We start from the raw sequence: 21,765 nt of genomic DNA on the forward strand, positions 1-21,765 counted from the left end.
ATATTATCGTCGCTTTGTCCAGGGCTATTCTACCATTGTGAAGCCTCTTAACGAACTTACATCTGGCTACCCTCCGCTTCAGAGACGACTGCGGAATTCCTTAAAATCTGCTTTGTATCTGGATCCCAAGCAGCCGTTCGGTGCTCGTTGGAATGCGGTTTGTCAACAAGCATTTGATGCCATCAAGGAAAAGCTCACTACGGCGCCGGTGCTTGCTTTTGCTGACCCGCAAAAACCCTATATTCTGCACACTGACGCCAGCTCCATCGGCTTGGGGGCCATTTTGTATCAAGAGCAAGGAGGCCACAGCCGAGTTATCGCCTACGCTAGTCGGGGCTTATCAAGATGTGAATCCCGATACCCAGCCCACAAGTTAGAATTTCTAGCATTGAAATGGGCAGTGACCGAAAAATTTCATGACTATCTTTATGGTGCAACATTCACGATAATAACTGATAGCAATCCACTCACTTACCTCCTTACCTCTGCCAAGCTGGATGCCACCAGCTATAGGTGGTTGTCGGCACTATCCACATACAGCTTCAAGATCCATTACCGAGCAGGCAAAGCAAACACAGACGCAGATGGTCTTTCCCGCAGACCACACGGTGAGCTGTCAAATGACTTGATGTCTCAGAAGGAGCGAGAGCGGATCCTGAAGTTTACTCAACAGCATTTGGGTGAACCTACTTTGATTACAATTGACCAGCACACAGTTCAAGCACTTTGTGACCGCCACCTGATCTACAGTTTGCCTGACGTGTACCCTGAAAATGCACTCATTTATTCGTTGTCTACTAATGCCACCAGCCTCCCGGACAGTTTCACTGCCGACACTCAGTTTACTTCCACTGTTCCGATGTTGAGTCCTGATGAGATTGCTACCAAGCAGAGAGCTGACCCAGCCATCCGACATGTCATTGTTCAACTGGAAACCGGAGCATCGCCGCCCCCCTCCATAAGGGAAGAATATCCTGAACTGCCACTTCTTCTGCGAGACATAAATCGAATGGAGCTCCAAAATAACATCCTCGTTCGAAGAAGACAGCTCGGGAATCAGACTCAGTACCAACTGGTACTACCTGTCGAGTGTCGTGCTGATGTTCTGAGCAGTTTACATGATGGCATGGGGCATATGGGCATCGACCGCACCTTGGATCTGGTCCGCACACGGTTTTTCTGGCCAAAAATGGCAAATGACATCATTGTAAAAGTGAAGACCTGTGAGCGATGCATCAAGAGGAAAGCTCTGCCTGAGAAAGCTGCCCCGCTGATCAATATCAGAACATCACGTCCATTGGAGTTGCTGTGCATAGACTTCCTGTCATTAGAACCGGGTCTGAGCAAGATAAAGGATATTTTGGTCATGACGGATCACTTTACCAAATATGCAGTTGCCATTCCAACTCCAAATCAAAAAGCAAAGACTGTTGCAAAGACTCTCTGGGACCATTTTTTCGTACACTATGGTATTCCTGAAAGGATACACAGCGACCAAGGGCCAGATTTTGAGTCGAGAACCATGAAGGAACTATGTGACATGGCAGGCATCTTAAAAGTCCACACTACACCATACCACCCCCGTGGCAATCCAGTTGAACGTTTCAACAGAACTCTACTTAACATGCTCGGCACACTATCTGCAGAAAACAAATCTCATTGGAAAGACTTTGTTAAGCCACTTGTGCATGCTTACAATTGCACTCGTAACGACACCACTGGATTCTCTCCCTATGAATTAATGTTTGGTCGTCAACCAAGATTACCCATTGACTTGGCTTTTGGACTTCCTGTGAAGGAGCCAGCTCAAACACATTCTGAGTATGTCCAGAAACTACGGGAAAACCTGGAAAAGAGCTATAGACTGGCAACAGAGAATGCTGAAAAGGTCATGTCCCGAAACAAAAGCCGGTTTGACAAACATGTCACCCCTTCACAGTTGGAGGTTGGCGATCGAGTGCTCGTTCGTAATGTCAAGTTGCGAGGAAAACACAAAATTGCAGACAAGTGGGAGTCCGATGTCTATGTGGTTGTAAAACGGGCTGAAGAGCTTCCAGTGTATACAATTAGACCAGAGCACAAAAGCAAACCTTTACGAACTCTTCATCGAGACTTGCTCTTGCCCTGTGGGTATTTATCAGTCGACAGCAAACATAAAGTCAAGCCAGCACCCATAGTAAAACCACCTCAGATTGCGTCCACTGATTCAACTTCTCATGATGATGATTCAGACTTTGTGCCAGACGATTTTGTACCCAGTTATTGGTACAATCCCATTCCTGAACCGGTAAGGTTTACTACCACCGTGGATATCGCTCCAGCAAGCGTGGAGCCTGTTTGTGCTGATTCTCCACAGAAAAGCCCACCTATCCAATCAAATGAACCCCCTCTAAATCCATCTGACTCTACAGACATTGAGGTTGAATCCTTGGCTGAAGATTTGGGGCTTACTCAAAGATCTGATTCAAGCGAAGTTAACTTGGCAACAAACTTACCTGCTCCTATTGTGGATATCCCAGTAACAAATGTTACACCTCATTCAGAACCTGGGGAAGAAGGATTAAATGAATTGGACCACTCACCTTCCGGATCATCAGACTCGGATTCACCAATTTCATTTGAACAACCAAGTGGCCGTCCCACCAGAACAAGGAAACCCCCGGATCGTCTGCATTACAGCAAATTGGGTACTCCATGGATGAAAAGTCTTCAAGCTATTTTCCATGGTCTGAGCACAGCTTTTAGTTATGAACTGGAAGATGCTGAAGTTACAGTTGGTGCTGCTTCATCTCCATCTGCTGTCTGCAGCCAACCCGGTCAATGTACGAGGACATACATTGAGTCAGGGGGGGACCCTGTAACCCCTTCCATCTAGGGTTACCCTTACCTAGTCAGTGTTTGACCCCGATTGGCTCACTCCCAATTGGTTGGTGAATAAATGACTGGAGCAGCTCTGTACCTGTCTGCTCCTCCGCCCCTCCCACTCCGCTCTCACTGTGTCTGTGCAACTGGCGTTTGGACTGGATGACAACTACTCGGCTTTAAACATTACTTTCCACATTCTTCTCACACACGACTCAATGGTGAGTTTTGCCAAAACGTTTTCGATCTTAAATAATCATTGAAATCCCCCAAATTCAAAGCCAGTGCCGAGTTTGGCGTAAATTAAGTCGCGGTTTGTTTCCGCATATCCGCGTGTTGAATTCCGCTAAGAATGCGAGTATTTTTGTGTTTGTTTTGAATTACGGCAATCATTAACTAAAATTTATGAATGAAACATCATGTTCTAATTAACTTTGATGTGTTAACTTTAATTCGGCAGCACTGCTATGCTGTTTTGATACATTCTGTTAATGTAATTGATATATATTGTTAATCTAATTGTGCACTGCTGGCGGTATTGTCGGGCGTAATGTGTAGTCTTGATTTGTTGCGCAACTGTTTTTATTATGAATGTTGAAATGTTACGGTAACTGAACTGAGATCCTGTTTTGACCTTGTTTTTAGGTCAGGTTTTTTTCATGGGACCAAACAGATTCTCTACTGATGGCGAGCTGGTAGGACTAATATATTTTGTTTTGCTCCGCGAACTGTGGATTACGGATTTGCGTGATTACAAACTGAACCTGAACTGAATCCTAAAAAAAAAAAAGGAATAAACTGAACTCTTACACAAAGTCACACAACTTTAAAAAAAAACTGAACTGAACTCTCACACAAAGTCAATCTTTGACAAAGAACTGCCTTTTTTTTTTGTTGTTGTTTAAAAACGTTAATTTTGTTCATTGTAATTTGATTAAATGGTATGCCACTTTGTTTTGACTTTCACCAAATATATTTTACTTTATTCCAATCTGTTCTGTGTGTGTCATTCATGCACAAGCTCCCTGAGCAGCCTGTTCTTCTGTCGTCTTAATGCGTTAATTGCCATAAACAATAGCCCAACCAACTAAATATTTTATAGTGGTTACACTCGCAGGAGGTCAATACACTCCTGCGCTGACTGACTGTGAAGGATTATTATGGGATTAAGGGTGTCTCGGTTACCAGGGCAAGATGATAATCGCAGTGCCTGTCCTCTGATCTCAGCGAGGATAGGGGCGTCAATCAAATAGGAGACACTTAGAGATGAGGAGAGCTGCTGCTGTGTGCGCATCACATGGACAGCAGTTTGTTTGTGTCCACAAACATGCGTGGGTGTACTGAGTGAGTCACCTGATAAGTAAAAGGTTGATTTCATTTTCTCTGTCAGTGGCCTGGCCGGTTTGTGGTGGTGGAAGCAGCACGTCGGACTCCCGCCTGCCTCCAGATGGTCCCTGTGGAGAGAGGCTGATTATCGGCCCATCTGAGCAGGCAACCTGAGAGTGTTGATGTTGGGTGGGCAGAGTGGTGCCACGCCAAGACTCATGTCCCCAGGAGCCTGAATCCGATCCCCTTTACCTGCCCCCTGTCTCTGCTACGGCTCCCTCCTGCCCTGCCCCACCACCGGCTAGACTTACTGCACCCCTCCCATCTCCACCCTGGGATAGGCTTTCTTCCACCTGACAGGGCTTGGCCAGGATCACTGGAATACCTGGACAGGTAGCTCTGCACAGGGAGGTGTCAAGTGTATGTGCAAGGTCTCTCTGTGGGACTGTGGAGAAACAGAATCAGACAAAAAGGAAGATGTCAAAAACAAGAAGAACCAAAGAAAGAATGACTTAGTGTAATAAATCATTACATTTTGATAACATTGTTAAGGAGGAGGAGCTGTGGTGTTTATTACATAAAAAATCCTGATCACCCCAAGGACAGTATGAAGCCCGACTTTGTATTGAAAAGCATTATTTTATATTATCTCCACCACTGGTTGTTTATGGAAACAGGTGAAACAGCCAGTAGCTCTGATGTAATATTTCAAGAAAAAATATCAAATGTTTTGTTTTAATACAATAAAAAAATGCTATTCTGACTGGGCCATGCTTCTTGGAGTCGATTATAGGGACAGTAGGAAGCTGTAATGAAACAATGTGCATCTCTAGTTATCCTTTTGTATCTGTGTAACATAGTACAAAGCTCGAAACACTTCATTTTGCACAACAGTAATTGTTAATATAATTCAACAGAGACTGTGTTATAGGAAAAATAACAGTCACGCTGCAGCCGGCCTCACTAGGTTGTTGTGGACTTGGCAAAGCCACTAAGCTCCAAAGTCCTTCTAAATAATCCCATGAATTAATAACAAGAGGTCAGCAGCTCTGCTAATAAACTCACGTTTTGATTTTCAGCCCTCCTCATCTCGCCATCCTTCTACTAATTAGGCCAAAGTCTTGGGTTTCCTCCGTCATATTATGATTTTATCAAAGCCATTGGAGTGTTCAGGGTACAGTGTGTAAACCAGCCAACACGTTTAATAAGAAGAGTGTTGGATGCTGATGAAAGTCTTCAGAAAAGGCAAACGTCTCTTGGGTGAAAACAAGTGCCACTAGACCCACCGATGAGCAGGAATCCACGAGCTGCTCTACATAGGTCAAAATAACTTGAGCTTGATTTTTTGGCCTGACTTTCAAACTGCAAACCTCAATTGTCACTTAAACTTCACATTCCCTGCTCTAATTACTCACTTATAATGGAGAGACACTTAGATGGTTTGCATGGTTTTAAAATAGAAAGTCGTGCCATAGGTTTTTCACACAACAAATACAAAACCTTCTCTTAACTGGGTAAAGCAACACGCGTGCTAAAATGGGGTTATATTATTTACTAATATCTGTATGAAACTGTATATAAAGCAGAATCTAACATGAGCAGAATCAACACAGTATTTCAGATGTTAATGTTCTAACTGACTTGATGTACTTTTCTGGAAATGTTATTTTACTAGCCCTAATATACGTCTTACATTATTATATTATTTGTCTCATAGTCTTCACACAATATGGTACACATAGTAAATTATAATGCCTTAGAATATGTATATTTGGATTTCACTAGTTTTAATCCTTTTCTACAGCCTGCTGCCCCTTTGAAGCAAATTTGTAGTTTGGGAAAAAGTATGACTAATATTTTCACCAGACATTTCAACAGTTCGTATTAAAAACGGCAGAGGTCCCGCTGAGAGGAAAAAGGCGTACCTGGTAATTGCTGCAACACCCACTGACCCTGCGCACACACACATCGCTCTGCTCCTTGACTACATGTAAGAAAATTGCTTGATAGTTAGTGCATTATTGTTTCAGGGAACACCGAGAGGTTGCTTTACTTGGCCCTGGGTGGCATCATTAGCACAGTCTGAGTAACAGGTTTAAATCAGATGGCATTGTGGGGGCTTGTAACCACTGCTGTTCTGTGCATGTCATTAGTGTCCGCTTTTTGATTAATTTCCCATGTCGACAGAGGAGCCCTCGCGCTCGTGATTAATGAACCTGCAGACTAATGTAATGTTCCGGTGATTTGAATTGTGCGTCCAAGTACAGTTGGCCACAGTGCACAGCTGGGTCAGGAGCTGCAAGAGCGAAAAATCACAAACAATGACTGTCCACATAAAGTCAGCCATTAGCATTTCAACTACAACTATATTTATACATTTCCTCTAGTTTATACTTTTACAGATTCTTTTAAATACTGAAACAATTAAGAAAAAAATGATGGAGGTACGGAAGTTAAAGGAGGTGTTGTCATGCCAAGAATGACCATCTACCTGTCTGGAGTCGTGCAAAGTCCTCAAAGATATGTCACAAACTTAATAAAAGACTCCTGACCCAAGAGAGAGCAGATGTACCTGGAATCAACCTGCACAGACACAGAGAGAACATGCAAACATGCCGTGGGGTCAAACTCAAAACATGCTGTCCCCAATAAGGATTCTGATTCTCACTGGCAATTTTATAATTAAATTTGAGTCACATCGAGACGGAAAGAAGAGTAGCAGACACTAAACACTATAACCTTGAAATATAGGCAGTTAAAAAGAGACTGTAATTACAAATAGCCAGTGGTGTGAAAGAGATGAGGGCTCAAAAGTGGACTAGACATATTGTTTAGATAAGCTGATTGACCAAGATGAAGGTCCACAAATGTGAACCTTTGGAGCTTCTAAGTTTATTTCATAGTTCACACGGGGCAGGCTACATACAGCTTTATTACAGCTGATCTTTCATTTCTATGTCAATATTTCTTCAACCCTCCAGCTGTGAGAGGCAGAGTAAACCGCCCGGTGTAATTAGCCACCTGACCCCAGGGTTTGGTTGACCCCAGCAGCAGTGAAGCGCTGGTTTGATACTTTTGCACAGTGAGCTGAAATATGTCCTCCTCCTCTGGACCTACAGGGGGCTAGAATGATCCTGGAGGCCACATGCTCGTCTCTATGGAGATGTTGTTGCTTGGTCTTGAATGTTCCACAATAAAGATAAAATGATCTGCTTTAGGAAACAGTCCTACGTGGATGTGTAGAGATTGTGGAAAATAGTCCTTTTGGTGCTCTTCAGTGTAGGTGCCAGTCTCAAAAACAAAGTTGAAAAAAAATTAATCACTCAAAAAGAACAAAATGATTAAAAACCTTTATTACCACATGGCTGATAACATTAAAATCACGCCAAAACATTTCAGCCCTTTGGCCTTCATCAGGGCAAACGTTAAAATGATCTATCTATATATCAGGTTATGTCACCAGGGCAAGTTGCTGGTCAAATCTGTGGAGAGGCGAGCCTGCTCACAGTGAAAATACATGTTCTTCAAGGTATTTTTGAGAAAATAAAGCATAATTGAATAAAGGTGAGAACGATACACATTTACACTATCCACTATAAACATGTTCTTGCTTTTCAGTTTTTATAGGCCTGGACCATACCTGCACCATCTGAGGAGGACAGGGGAGGGGGCAGAGCAGTAACAAGAGCCAGGCAGGGTAAGGAGAGGGGAGGGGGGGAGGGAGGAGCACTGCTGGCCCTTGGTCAAGTGCCTTGTATTCCACAAACAGGCCGCATCCAGTTACACTTCACCTGAGACGTAGAGCCTGAGGACGGGGCACAAAGAGAGGCATGTGGGCTGTGTCCCTGTGGTGCACCTTCTTTCACTAAAACAGATTTCACTCTCACAACATGCCATCTGATTTACTGCACTCTAAAGGTTACTGTGAATTGGACAGGGTTACATTACAGTGCCATTGTTTTAAGTACAGGTTGGTTAGATATATTTTCTACAAATAGGGACTGGCTCATGGATGTTACTAACCCCAAAAGCATGCTAATTCAAGAGAAACTTTGAAGTGACACCTACAAACTACAAACTTTATCAAACAAGATAAGAAACAATAAAATACACTTCGGGGGTTAAAGTATTAACTAGAGAAAATTTTATATTTCATGAACAATGATAAGAAATTTAACTGTACAAACCAGGATTTTCTGGTTATAAAGTTGCCCTTGTACTGTATAATTATACCATAACATGGACACTAATCTAATCCTTCAGTTAGGTTCTTCTGTCAAAATTTCGCACAAGATATGGGTCCCGGGCCATGCACTATTGTCACCCACTGCTCCTGACAGGTACCCCGAGACACTGAGGGATGGGTCAAACGCAGGGGACAACTTTCACTACAGGGACTTTAAAATACACCTTAACATTAACCTTAACAAAGTCTTCATTTACACACTGTTGCCCAGCTATTATCTATTATGTTTCCATCTTTGACTAGTATTTAACTTTTAAGGGAAGTCTTCACCCGGGAATTGTATATCCAGGGATTAGCGAGGAGCCAAACCTCCAGTCCCTCCTCCTCCAGTGACACTCCGCACACGTGTAACTGTTTTCTTCTACACACTAACAGCCTTGGTAGCTTATGCGCTATGAAGGGCTTGATAATGGCTAAATGTGGCAGGCCTCGGTGCAGCTAATTAAAAAGCCGAAAGTGGGAGAAAGGGAGAGAGTGTCATCAAGGCCACTGTGGGAGAGCTACACCTGAGACGCACACAGGCAGAGACGCTCCGGGCATGTCTGACCCGAGCACTGCTGCTGTTTGAAGTTGTGACAGGAGAGAGGTAGGGAGGGGGAGAGAGAGAAGGGAAAGAGGGGGGGTAATAGAGGGATAGAGGGGGCAATGGATGGAGAGAAGGAGAGGAGGGGGTGCAACAAGGGGGAGAGAGTGAGAGATTGAGAAAGAGTGAGGCTGGGAAGGAAGAGACACCGTTATGACAATGGATAACAGATTGGGGAGGTGAGGCAAAAGGCTAAGAAATGAACTTGAAAATGAAGTGAAATAATGTCAGTCTCCCCCAAAATGATTTTTAAAGCGGGGGACAAATAAATCCATACAATTCCATACTAGGAGATTCGTCAGCGTTTTGATATATAAGAGTGCCAAGAAGAAGAAGAAGGATTTTCATAAATAAAAGAAGAACAGAACAGAAGACGAAGTCCCTATAACCCCCCAGTTAAAGTCAGAGGAACCACCCAGTCCCCCTGTTTGTCCTGGCCCAGCAACAGTCCCTGGAAGTGGGTCTAACTGGCACTAGAATTAGCATCTGTATTGTGTGGTCATTTAAATATAACATTAAGTCCTTTTGAGCGCATGAGCAAGACGTGCACATTATACAGTGATGGATAAAAGAGCTCATATGGAATTCAACGAACAATAAAACAGTTATTCAGAGTCTATTTGCTAATCGTTATCAAGATTTTATTATGTTTTTATTGTAAAGTATTTCTCAACAAAGGCGGCGTTGTACGTATGTTAAAAGTTAAATGTCGGTACTCTATGGGTCCACTTCATTTGAGGGAGTTACTGCAGTCCTATAGTCCACCCAGAACCAGACTCAAGACCAGAGGTGACAGAGTCTTTAACACAGTTTAAGACAAAACTGAAAACCTACGTCTTCTCCCTGGCATTTAACACTGGCTAGACGGGATATCTTGGTGTTTTATTGTTCTTTTCCTATGTAGCGTGTAATCTGTATACTTGTTTTTTTTGCTGACTTCTATATGAACCTCTTTGCTCAGCTGATGTTGTTTTAAATCTGCCATATAAATACACTTTAAATTAACTGAATATGTTACCAAGAGGTCCCCTGGTCTGAGTGAAACGTACTTGTATGAGAGGAATCTTAAAGTGCCACTGCGACAGTCTCCATCCCTAGTCCCTCCTCACCAAAGTGTGTCAAAAAGGCTGGTACCGAAAAAAAAACCAAAAAAAACTTGAAACTGCAATAGGTTCCTGTGTCACAACAAACTTTTACTTTTAAAGGATTCAAAACACAATCTGAACTTTTGAAGTGAACTGCTGTGTGTACGAAAAACACGTACACAATATTCAGAAGCAGCGTGGACACAGCTTCTCCTGAAATAATAATGCCACAAAATTATTTCTGTTTGTCATGTTGATTTGCAAATTGTTTTTTTTTTTCCATCAGGGAGAAAAACACTACACATGTCTGAGACTTTGTACACCAAATATATCACTCATTTGATATAGGCCTGGTCATAACACGGCTTTGATACATGGTTCTATAGACAGTGAAGTAATGGACGGGTAGTGGACTCATTTGGGGACTGTGCGGGAATTTATATTGGAAAATCCCATGTTCTTGAATTTGCAGGAACTTCAAGGAGGTCTGGGAAGTTCATCAAATTTGGATCAGAACAGTCTTGGGTCGTTTTAGTCGAGATGTGTGTAGCCGATGCTCTGTCAGAGTTCAGACTTGGGACGAAGGAAAGGGACTATTTTTGTGTTACGATAAACTGTACACTTCATTTTCAGGAAATTATTATTGAAAGTTCTTAGTATTTGTTTTTATAAGACAATATAGAATCGAAACGAAAGCCAAAACCTTATATTGATCGATCAGTTGTGATAATTTAGCCATATCGCCCAGGCCAAACCAACTCATCGGACCAACTCACATGTGAAGTAGTGAGAGGAGGCCTGTACCAGACACACAGATTATCTCCTGGGTTGACACCTCTTCTTTCTCTGCACCTCTCCATCCGTGTTTACAAACTCTTCCCATCTCCCTGTCGCCTAACCCTCTGCTGTTATTCCTCCTTTTTTCCCCTGTTTCTTTGTCTTTTTTCTCTCTTCAGTGCCGGTTTGGAAATCTGCAAGGCTTGCTCATCGGCGCCAGCCTCTGTTAATCCCCTCCCAAAGCACCTTAGCAACGCTAGGAATTTAGAGATGCTAAAAACAACCAACACATGACGACAAACGACAACAACTGTTCTTAACGCCGCGGTTCGTATTGGCAAGAGTGGCCACATCTTGAGACGTGGCTGTGTGTGTGTGTGTATTTTCCATAAGTAGTTGAGAACAATCTGGAAGGGTGTGATAACCAAGGATCTCTCCAGAGCTTGCATGTTTGTTTGAATGCAGTGGCAGCGAAGGGGGAGTGTGCAATATACTTCCTATAACAGCAACAACCTGGTAATCACAGAATATAGTCACCTGAGATGCTCATTATCTGCGGCCAGAACATGTTCCCTCTGTACCTTAACACTTAGCCAGTCTTTGTGCACACCTGTCAGACATGGGGTGAATAAACTAAAAACTCATCACAAAAGCAAAGAAAAATGACAGTAGGTTATAATGGAATCCAACTTTGATGTTAGCCAAATGTCTAGCTGCAAAAACAAAATCAATAAAGGCAAGGTTACAACACTCGTAGCAATTATGCCATCAGTTTATTTTCCCATTTGTTGGCTTTGCGGTTTTCACACACTGCTCCCCACTCTTTCAACTCGCCAAAATCAATTACTTAAGGGGCAATGCTAAAATAATTGAGGGCGCATGGAAGCCTTGAAAACATAGCGGTTTAAAATATATAGCAATAATGGGAGTAACTTCTATCACTTTTTAAACAACATACTTCAAAATAGTATAAGAATAAATGTATAAGGCAGGTGGTTTAATAAAAACATGCTGCAACTGCATAAAAGATTAAAACATGCAAAATGTGAGAGGAAAATAAAATAAAAATGAGCTAAATTTGAATAGAATTAGTAAAATGAAATAGGAAAAATATAGCCTGTATGTGGTGAGGATTAGGCATTTTGTTTCAGTACCATTTTCAGTTTCAGACTGGATTGGTTACTCTGCTAAAATATTTTCCAATACTTCTTTTTAAGGTTTGGATAAAAAGTAATAAGCAGAAACTTTGAGAATTTCAAGATCGATGAGTTGTCTCTGTACTTTGTTCTCAGAAAGAAGAGTATAATATTTTTAAATATTATATTTAATATTTATTAGGGAAACTTTCTTGTACTTGAAGTCTTTTGATAAAAAACTAATCAAAGCAACATTCAAAGACCTTTACTCAGTCGTGCATGTGCATGGATCTATTGGTGTGTGCACAGAAAAAGAAGATAGGGTTTCCATAACAGTGCTTTGGATTGGTCAAATATAAATAAATACATGCAGTGCCATCCAACTATTCATTACAGGCATTTCAACAGATTTTGCAAATCTCAAAACGGATTCTTGGAAAACATGCCAACCAAGGGACTAAGAGTATTAAGACAGTCAAGCTGGCTCAAGTGAATCCGGAAAGAGGGGGGTTGCCTCTGCACCCTGGTGTTTTATGTGTTTGTTTTTTATTGCTCAGATGAGTAAAACGACTGGCCTGTTTTTGTTACCACTGATCCATAAGAAAATAAAATGTCCTCTGAAATGGGACACTCCACCTGCAGACAAACACTGCAGAGAAAGGTGTCCGGGTAATTAAGGGGTTTACAGAAGCGCGCTGCACAAAGGCCAGAGTGAAAGCAGTAAATTTGGGGCTGACATTTTCCAAAAGGTTTTTTTTTTTTTACCCACAGCCGAAACACCCGTCCTGCTCCTAATGATGGCCTGCCACAAGAAGAGACAAGCTGCTACAGATGATGCTATCTGTAAAGCCCAGGTCCCACGCTGATCCATGTCCCAGACCTGTGATGGACACAAGAGACAGAGGAGGAAGATATGGATTTGAAACAACTATCAAATAGAAAGTCAAGAAAAACAACATACACAAAGGTTTAAATCTACAATAGGTAAACCTTTAATGTGCTGTATTTTTCTGAATCTCCAGACCTAACTAAAAACATTCAAAAGTTTAGAATCAATTATATTAGACACATTTATCTGAAAATTCATCAATCAGTAAAAAGGTCCTTGAACTGTGGCTCAGGACCTGCAAGGAGCCATGATGGAAAAGTGAAATAGTTCTACCTTTCTTATTTAAATAATATAAAGTCTTTTGTTCTCATATTGATTATATTTTAAATTTATACAGTGTTTTTGGAAAAATAACTGAGAAAAACAAAACTGAGGATGAGTGTTACAAGGACACTGCTTTATCTTGTTTTCAAATCTTAAATAAATGAAAATGTAAGCCACACTTAAAACAACAAACAGATGTGATTCCTCGAAATGTACCTCAACTAAAACACTCCGCAGCGATTGATCAAACCAACTGGGAATAAATGAAAGATAATCAATCTGCAAACTACACATTGTGTCGGGAGCTGACCAAGGTCCTGAAGTGATATGTTTTTGTATAAACTCTTGGACTAAAATAATATCTACCAATTGCTTTGAAGGCTGCGTGAAAATTACATTAGTTATTCCCCATTGTCATGACAATAAATAGGAGAAGTTAAACTGGTCCGGATGAAATAATGTGGTTCAGCAATTAGATCTCAAATCCATATCTTTTCTACTTGGCTCTTTTACTTTTCATAGATTTTTGCACTGATGTATTCATTTGTTTTCAATGTAAAACTGCCATATGAATGAAAAACATCATTGGTATAATTAAAGGCAATACATTGTGTTGAATCCTAACAATGCCTACAAGCTAGTGGGTGGTCCAAGCGCCTGAATACTTAATAGCCACAAGGTTATCATTCAATTAGAAATGAATCAAATGTACCCCACAGTCTGATAGCTGTCTAATGTCTAATGGCCCTGGGAACAAATTGAGAAGCTTATAATCATTAAGACAGATTCATCTTGGGTCCTTGAATGCACCGCTGTGACTTACACATCCTTCACATGTTCCAATCTGACCGCATCTATACGACTGTGGGCTGTTATTCACTTGACCCCCTGGAGGTCAGAGGTGGTGTGATTCAAACAGCTATCAGAGCACTGCAGGTCTGCGCAAGGACCTGTAAAAGTGCTGTTTCTTATCTCAACTCTTTGACCTCTCATTAACCCCATCTCAGGCCAACACGTGAATTATCACCTGCCACAAAGTACATGCGGAGCGACGTTTCCTTCGTGGCTTAGAGCGGATGTGGAGCAGCGATAGAGGATGCTACTGGTGTATCAGTAATACTGTACACTCCGCCAGATATCCCACAAAGGAGCAAGAGTTGGGCCATAAATCCTGCTGATTTTAGCTGGCGTGGTACTACTCATAGTTAAGTACTTGAATTATGTAGTTCAAAACATTAAACATAAAATACACAATTTTGGGCTTCTGTCACACAAACCAAGAGCTGCTTTCACCCACTCATAAAAATAAGCATGGCCATCATGGGTGAACTGCTTATTCGAGAATAATGTGTGCTTAACCTGGCTGTTTGTGTCTGTAAATTTAGCTAGATGGCTAACCTTTGTGTGTCAGGTGTAGTTCTCTACCAGGGCCTAAAGCTAGAACCAGCTCTCGCCCTGTCACTACTCGAGAAAATGAAATCAAGACATGAATAGCGTGTGCAAAAAAGGAAAACTAACTTGTGAAATATTTCGTACAATTGGAATGTTATTGTAGACAAATGCTAAACTGTGTATAATGGCAGGACTTCCTCATCAGTGCAAAGTCTATGGTCTTGTATTTGTCCCATTGTTGGTGGACATCTGTAGTGTTTGTTGTATGAAGTGTATAAGAAACAGCCCCGGCTCAGTGCAGTGACTGCAGGTGTTTGAATGTTTCTGTAGTGACATGATTATCTACAATTATAATCACTTGCTCTAATGGACTTGCCATTAAACCATAAGTGTCAGTGAAATCAAATAACTATGTAGTGTACCTTTGTTTTGGTCCAGATCATATGCTACTGTACAATAAACTACAAGGATCATAATAACTATTGTAAAACCAAGAAGACTAAAATATCTCCTTGAATGACACTGTCACAAAAAGCCAAAGCCAAGTAGTAGAAAGTATCTACACGTCTTGAGTGAATAAATTGTTCCCAAAAATGCTGTTTTCTAAAGGGCGACCTCATAAAGACAAACAGCTGAAAATCAACAAAATGGTATAAGATAAATAAAGCTCCTACGGACGTCACAGACTATGTTTAGGGAACAATCATTATTATTTCTACACAACTGAATTATAGAAGCCAAGTGATATAAGAAAATGAAAGAAAAATTAGCTTATTATTTTGAATCTGATCAGTTAAATACTTACAAAAGAACAGAACGGTTTAGGGGAGGTGCATTTTATTTTTGTTATTAAAGAAAAGGGATTTATACATTATTGGATCCAGAAATGTTGAACTATTGCATCCTTGCTCTTCTCGTTTGCAAAAATTAACATAAAACAAATATTGTTTTATTTGATTCCGTTTAATTCAATGGCCACACAAATGCTTCATGGAGGGAGCATGCTTGTCTTTAGCACTACAGTTTTGTGGCAGCTGAAACACTGTGTAGATAAGTGACGCTGATATTTAACTGTTAAAACACAAGATGATCAAAGTTTAAATATACCTTATATTCATTCAAGCTGGGTACACGTGATCTAGGATCAATATTATTTTTAATTGGTGAAGAAGAATTGCATAGATGAGGCTTTGGGAAGCAGGAGCCAGCGGGATGTGGTCCCTGCTCTCTGTCCTTTTCAGGGTGACAGACCCCTGAACCTCCGTGTGCCCCTTGCCCATTCTTTTCTTTTCACCTCAGCTTCCTGCAGCGGGATCATTTTGGGTGGTCCCGCTTGCTGTCCCATCAGAGTGTTTTCTCGCTTTTCTGACAGCTCTTGCCTCGCACCTGCACCGCTCCCAGGTCCCCCTACACAGGAATGCGCTGGGGCTTGTAATCGCCTTTGTGGGGGACATTGAGTTGGGCCATTGAGTTGTGTTCGGCTGAGTGAAACTTCCCAACCTCACAGCGCGCTGGCCGCTGAATGGGGCGCAGCGTGGGGCGCCTCTCCAAACCCGGTCCGCTGCCAAATTCCTACAGTGGCGCTCCACAATCAGTCCCACACAGGCCCCGTCCAGCGCCAGGCGCGAGGGAGAGGAGGGGGACATGGAACAGGCTCAACTCCGAACTGAACAGTGCGACTGGAGATATTTCAGGCTGTCGTGTGTATGTTTTTTTTTTTTGTTTTTTTTTTCTGTATTAGTCTCTCACCTCTTGTCACTTCCAACAAGAGAAAACTTTGGGAAATAAAACTAGAAATCGGGGGAGCGTTGGTGAAGCTGTTTGGACAAAGTTTGAAAATGAATCAATTTGTGGTGAGTTGGTTGCAGCGTGCACTGTGCAGTGGTGCATTGTGGGCAGATAGGCAGGATTAAGAGGCAGCAAGATTGTTCAACATGTCAACGTGTAATTGCACGATAAGGCCCTTCCGAGGAATCCATTGGCCCCGTTGCTTGCTCTATTCCGCGCTAATCTCGCTCGGCACATTCGCTCTGTGCAATCTGTCTCCATAATCTTCTGTGACAGCGGCGCACGAGCAGCAGCTTGGTAATTTTTTGGGGAGGAGGAGGGGACACAAGGAGGAAATATGCAGAGGCGTGATAAAGTGACGCTAATTATCCCCATTTAGGACAGCAGTGCAAGGGATCGGGGCTTTACAGCAGCCGTGCGCGCAACTGATGGCCTCGCGCACAGCGTATCGCTGGCTACAAGATAAGAGACCTGCGCGCTGGAGAGATTTATTGGCCGGTCAGCTGCTCTCTCGCGCGCCTCACACGCGCATACGGTGACATGTTCAGCCCACTCTAGCCTGTGTCACCTCGAGGTGTCATTTGTTCAGGGTAAATTTGGCAGAACGCGGCTCTTTTGGACCGCGATGCGCGTGACGGGCTCCGCCTCTCGGCCTTTTACTACTAATCTGTGCCTCTTCCCATCAGCTGATCAAAAAGAAATAGGCACAGCACGTGAGGAAAACGTGGTTATAAAGACTAGTCCAGAGCGCACTTGTTTTTGGACTTCGGGAATCCCACTTGCTGTGAACGCGCACCCCAACAACATGGGCCAGTTTCAGCTAAACGTTTGTTTCAAAGACTCATTTTTAGCCCACGTAGCGCCGGTCCATGTGTTTGCAAACAGTAAATGTAAAAAAGGCACATTTGATTAACCTACTTATGAATTTAAAAAGCACAGCTATAAAACCAAAGATATAGTACCAGATATAATACCAAATAAATATTAGAGTCACACACATTTCAGGTTGCGTGAGTTCAGGAAGCGCAAAACAGCTCCTTGAAAACTAAGACAAAGCTCTGATTTTAGGCGCAGCAGTGTCTTATATTTGTTGTCCTCTCTCTTTTGAAATGGCGCAGTTTGAAAAACGTTCAGACAAATAAATATATGCGCCATATTTGGTCTAATGTTATGATAAACTTCAGAGTATTTTTTTTTAATGCCGGTTAATACAAAATGTTTTTGTCCTTCTTCTTCTTCTTGTAACATGTGTGAGGTGTGAAAATACACATGAAATATCCAAGAGCTCACATAAATATAAAACCGAGCCAAAAAGGTCGATGTGTAAAAAAAACAAAAAAACAAAACAAAATGCAACCCAGTGTTTTTGATTTTTACAAAATCAAAAATGGTTTAAACGCATTTTCACGATCATTTGTTTAGATATTTTGGTTTGTCTATAACAAATGCAACATAATTTAATATTTAATGTGATATTCTCAGACAAATATGAGACAACAGGAAGGCCTCTGAATTTAAGCTGCCTGTTATTGCAAAGATTCGCCCTAAAGCTTCAGAACAGTTTACAGCTCGTTATTCAGACTTTCAAATTCACGCACAATTACGCATAAACAAAAAGGCTCGTGTAAAGCTTCACGAGGACTTTTCAAGTGTAAAGATGGTGTAAACTCTTGATAAAACTCAGGGAAAGTCAGTAATCACTGCAGAGCCATTTTAAGAATCAAAGCAACATTTTGAAATTTATTCGATTTTCTTCATTGCAATAACAGGCTTTTCACTGCGGAAAAGCTATTTCATTTACATCAGTAGTTGCCCGTCATATTTTAAAATATTAAAATTATTCACAATTTACAATAATTAGTGTTACAATAAAAAGAGATGATTTAATTAAGACACAGGCTTCTGCAAATGAACACAGATGTTAAAGGAATGTTTGTCCCATTTCATTTAAAGCACTTTTCTTGTGATTATGACACGTTTCTCATTTTCAATAACTTACAAATACCCCCAAAATGATGAAAGCCCCTGGCTGCTGCAACCTTAACTCAGACTGAAACAAGACAAAAAGAAAGAGATGAGCACAATAACCGATAAGTCAGCGTCTTCAGAACTCCACCGGGGCTCGTGAAAAGAGCTGTGAATATGATTTAGCCTCATAAAGTCCATAAACATTCTGTACAAAATGCAGGTAGCGGCGGGATCGGCCAAATTAGGAAAAGAGGTAAGTATTTGGTTCTGTGCAGTTCTTCAATGAGTCTTAAATATGTGTTAGAGGCACCGTCCCGTTCACTCCCGCCGCGGCGCTCTGGTAGTGCTGCGGGAGCGCGTGCAGTCTGCTCTGCATGGATGCATCACCGGGTTCACTCCCGGGCAGGTACATACTTATCATCTCCCTCAAGTCTCCAGGACAAGGACCACGAGAGTGCGCGCTGCTCACTGGGGGACTCACGCTGGGTTCGGACTTGACCAGAGAGCCCAGTGCGCCCATAGCAGAGGAGGACTGGTGCTGAGCGCTGTATGTGATGCTGCCATAACCAGACGGAGAGGCGCTCATGTAGCTCTGAGAGTTCGAGATGGGGCTGTACTGGAGCGCGCTCATGTCATAGCGGTGCATGGGCTGCGGGTTGTGCGCGTGGTGGTGATGGGAGTGCGCGTGGTGGTGATGGTGGTGTGCACCGCTTCCTGGGTGCTGGCTGTAAGCGAGCTGCGCCTCCTGCATCATTGCAGCGGCGGCCGCAGCTGCAGCCACCTGTCCCGAGTACGCGCCATTTGCCCAGCCATTCACGTGCGCGTAGCTTGACCCAGAGCCGGCGTGCCCCCCTGGACTTTCTAACCTCTGACCAACTCCTGATGAGGACATACCGACCCCCGCACCGGGCCCGGACAGCAGCCCACCAGCCAGGGAGTATTTGTCCTTCTTTAACAGAGTCTTGGTCTTCCTTCGCGGCCGGTACTTGTAGTCCGGGTGCTCCTTCATGTGCATGGCCCGCAGCCGCTTGGCCTCGTCAATGAACGGGCGCTTCTCGGCCTCTGACATCACTTTCCACTCTGCACCTAGCCGCTTGCTGATCTCAGAGTTGTGCATTTTGGGGTTTTCTTGGGCCATCTTTCGGCGTTGGCCACGGGACCACACCATGAACGCGTTCATTGGTCTCTTTACGCGCTCCTGGCTCGCTTTGGAGCTAGCGTTCGGCCCCGTTTGCCCAGTGTTTGTATTTGTTTGGGGGCCGGGGGAGTGGAGGTCCGTTTCCATCATCATGCTATACATTCACCTGCCTTTTAAATTTTGCCACCTACAGAGAAAAAAAAAGTCTTGAAGACTAGAGGCGCGCTGAGATGAGTGCGCGCAGAGCGACTGACCACAAAACCGTTTCTGAAGAAACGTTATTCAAGTCGAAATTAATCCAAATAGTCACAAATGTTGTCCAGTGTGTCTTCTGTCGCTTCACATCCACTGTGGGAGAATGTGCGCCGGAGCCACTTTCTGTGTCGCAGTTGAGAAGTTGCTTGAAGCGGCGGCCATATGATGTGCACTGACAGCGGTTAAATGAGCCACGAGCGGCCAATGGGGCTGCAGCAGCGGACTGATTTGCATGGCGTTTGGTCAGGTGACTAAGAGCGCTCATAGGAAGAGCTCACCGGAGGAGGAGGAGAAGTAGGAGGGCCAATCCCACAAATAGCAGAGAGACATCATGAGAGACTTGAACTAAACCAAAATAACTGTGGTGTGTTTGATTTAAAGTGTGCGCGAAATGCCAAAGGTCTGGATAAAAAAACACGTACAATATGGTTCACATTCAGCAATCTCTAGCTTTGACAGAAAACCATGGTCTAAGGCCTGCACTGATGCTTTATTTTAAAATGATTTGTACTACATGTTTCTTGCCACCTCCTCAATCCCCTCGATCACACTCTCCTTATTCAGGAGTTAGACTTATTTAGCAGAAAACAGCCTACACACTGACGACTGCCTTTCGCCCCGGTGCCGCCGTCTACTGGCGATATTGTCCCTGTTCGGGGGACTTCCAAACTTGGAAATGGATTATGTAGTTGATCTGTCATGTCAAAGTGGGGACCTAGTCATTTTGCGTGACGTCTTAAATCCCGGTCAAGTATTGCGTTTGCGATCCACCACAAGTAAAACATCCTGGCCTCGCGCATATATAATCCACATTTCACAGCTGACCTCCCCTGAAAAGCCCAATCAACCTCTAATTGAAAGGGATAACGAAATACCACTTCCCGCGGCGAGACTAACGATGTAATCACTCAATTGTATTCACTCTATGATGTTTTATTTTTAATTAGCGCTTCGCGGGACACGCGGTGTGTTTGGGGCCTGAGGGAGCGGGATCTGGACAGATCTGGAGCCTAATAGGGTTAACACAGTGGTCAATATACACGCGCACCAGGCACCGAGCGAGCCTTTAGGGCCTGCATCTAGTCAAGAGGAATGAAGGGAAAACCACAGAAAACCGGCGTGCACAATAGCGCCATCAAATTATGAAATGCGCAAAAGAAAAGGAAAAAAAAAAAAAATCTAAGAAAGAAAAACATTTTGCCTATAGGCCCAGTCAATGAGCGTAAAATGTATGACTTCATTCATTTGTTAAATTGTAGGGTAAATGAACACAATTAGGCCTAACACTAATAGTCTGGTGTATTTTTAATCCCTAAACAAAAACAATTAGACATAAACATTCTGACCAAAACAGAATGGAAAAAATAACCTAGTAAAACGGAAATAAACACCTATAATAATAATAATAATAATAATAATAATAATAATAATAATAATAATAATAATAATAATAATAATAATAATAATAATGCAAGTAACAACAATAACAACAATAATAATAATAATAATAGCTTTTATTACATCTGTTTCGTAATGGTGAAGGCTATCTAATTTTCTATTGAAAAAAATATATCGTGTGTTATCCTTACAATAGGACAGGTGCGCAGAGGGTGATGGATTGGAAAAACAGCCCAAGATGTTTTAAAGAAGGGGCGGACCTTCAGAGGATACGAGCCTAAAACAAAAAAACATGCGCAAACAGGTGCCTTTTACATTATAAAGTAAAAGTTGCTGATCATTTGGAGAAAAAAAAAGTGAATTCGTTGTTTAATTATTTAAACGTGTCGCAGAGAGGAAGCACCTGTCTTACAGTCTCATTCCACACAACCCAAATTTCATTAGGACCCCTCCTCTCTCCCATCGTACACCTGCTTTCCCCGCCTGTTGAACATGATGTAACCCAAATACTGACAGCCACAACGCACGTTCTGTCGTGCTGGTTAATACTAAGCCATAGAATAAAACGTTAACTCATTTTGAAATAAACAAACAAACAAATGTAAAAACCTTTCGTTATGAGAACAACTGTTGCACCAAATCCATATATCTTTTAAAC

The 21,765-nt window shown here is 42.4% G+C and overlaps 1 protein-coding gene across 1 annotated transcript; it reads right to left on the bottom strand.

Annotated features, from left to right (window-relative positions):
• Positions 1-18,290: 18,290 nt before the first annotated feature.
• sox1a (SRY-box transcription factor 1a) lies at positions 18,291-19,844 on the bottom strand. Its single transcript, XM_033987499.2, has one exon. It carries the CDS (start codon positions 19,614-19,616, stop codon positions 18,606-18,608), a length of 1,011 nt encoding a protein of 336 aa, XP_033843390.1. The 5' UTR covers positions 19,617-19,844; the 3' UTR covers positions 18,291-18,605.
• Between the last annotated feature and the right edge of the window lie 1,921 nt (positions 19,845-21,765).

The sequence above is a fragment of the Periophthalmus magnuspinnatus genome, chromosome 21 (genome assembly GCF_009829125.3).
Source record: "Periophthalmus magnuspinnatus isolate fPerMag1 chromosome 21, fPerMag1.2.pri, whole genome shotgun sequence".
Classification (NCBI taxonomy): domain Eukaryota; kingdom Metazoa; phylum Chordata; class Actinopteri; order Gobiiformes; family Gobiidae; genus Periophthalmus; species Periophthalmus magnuspinnatus.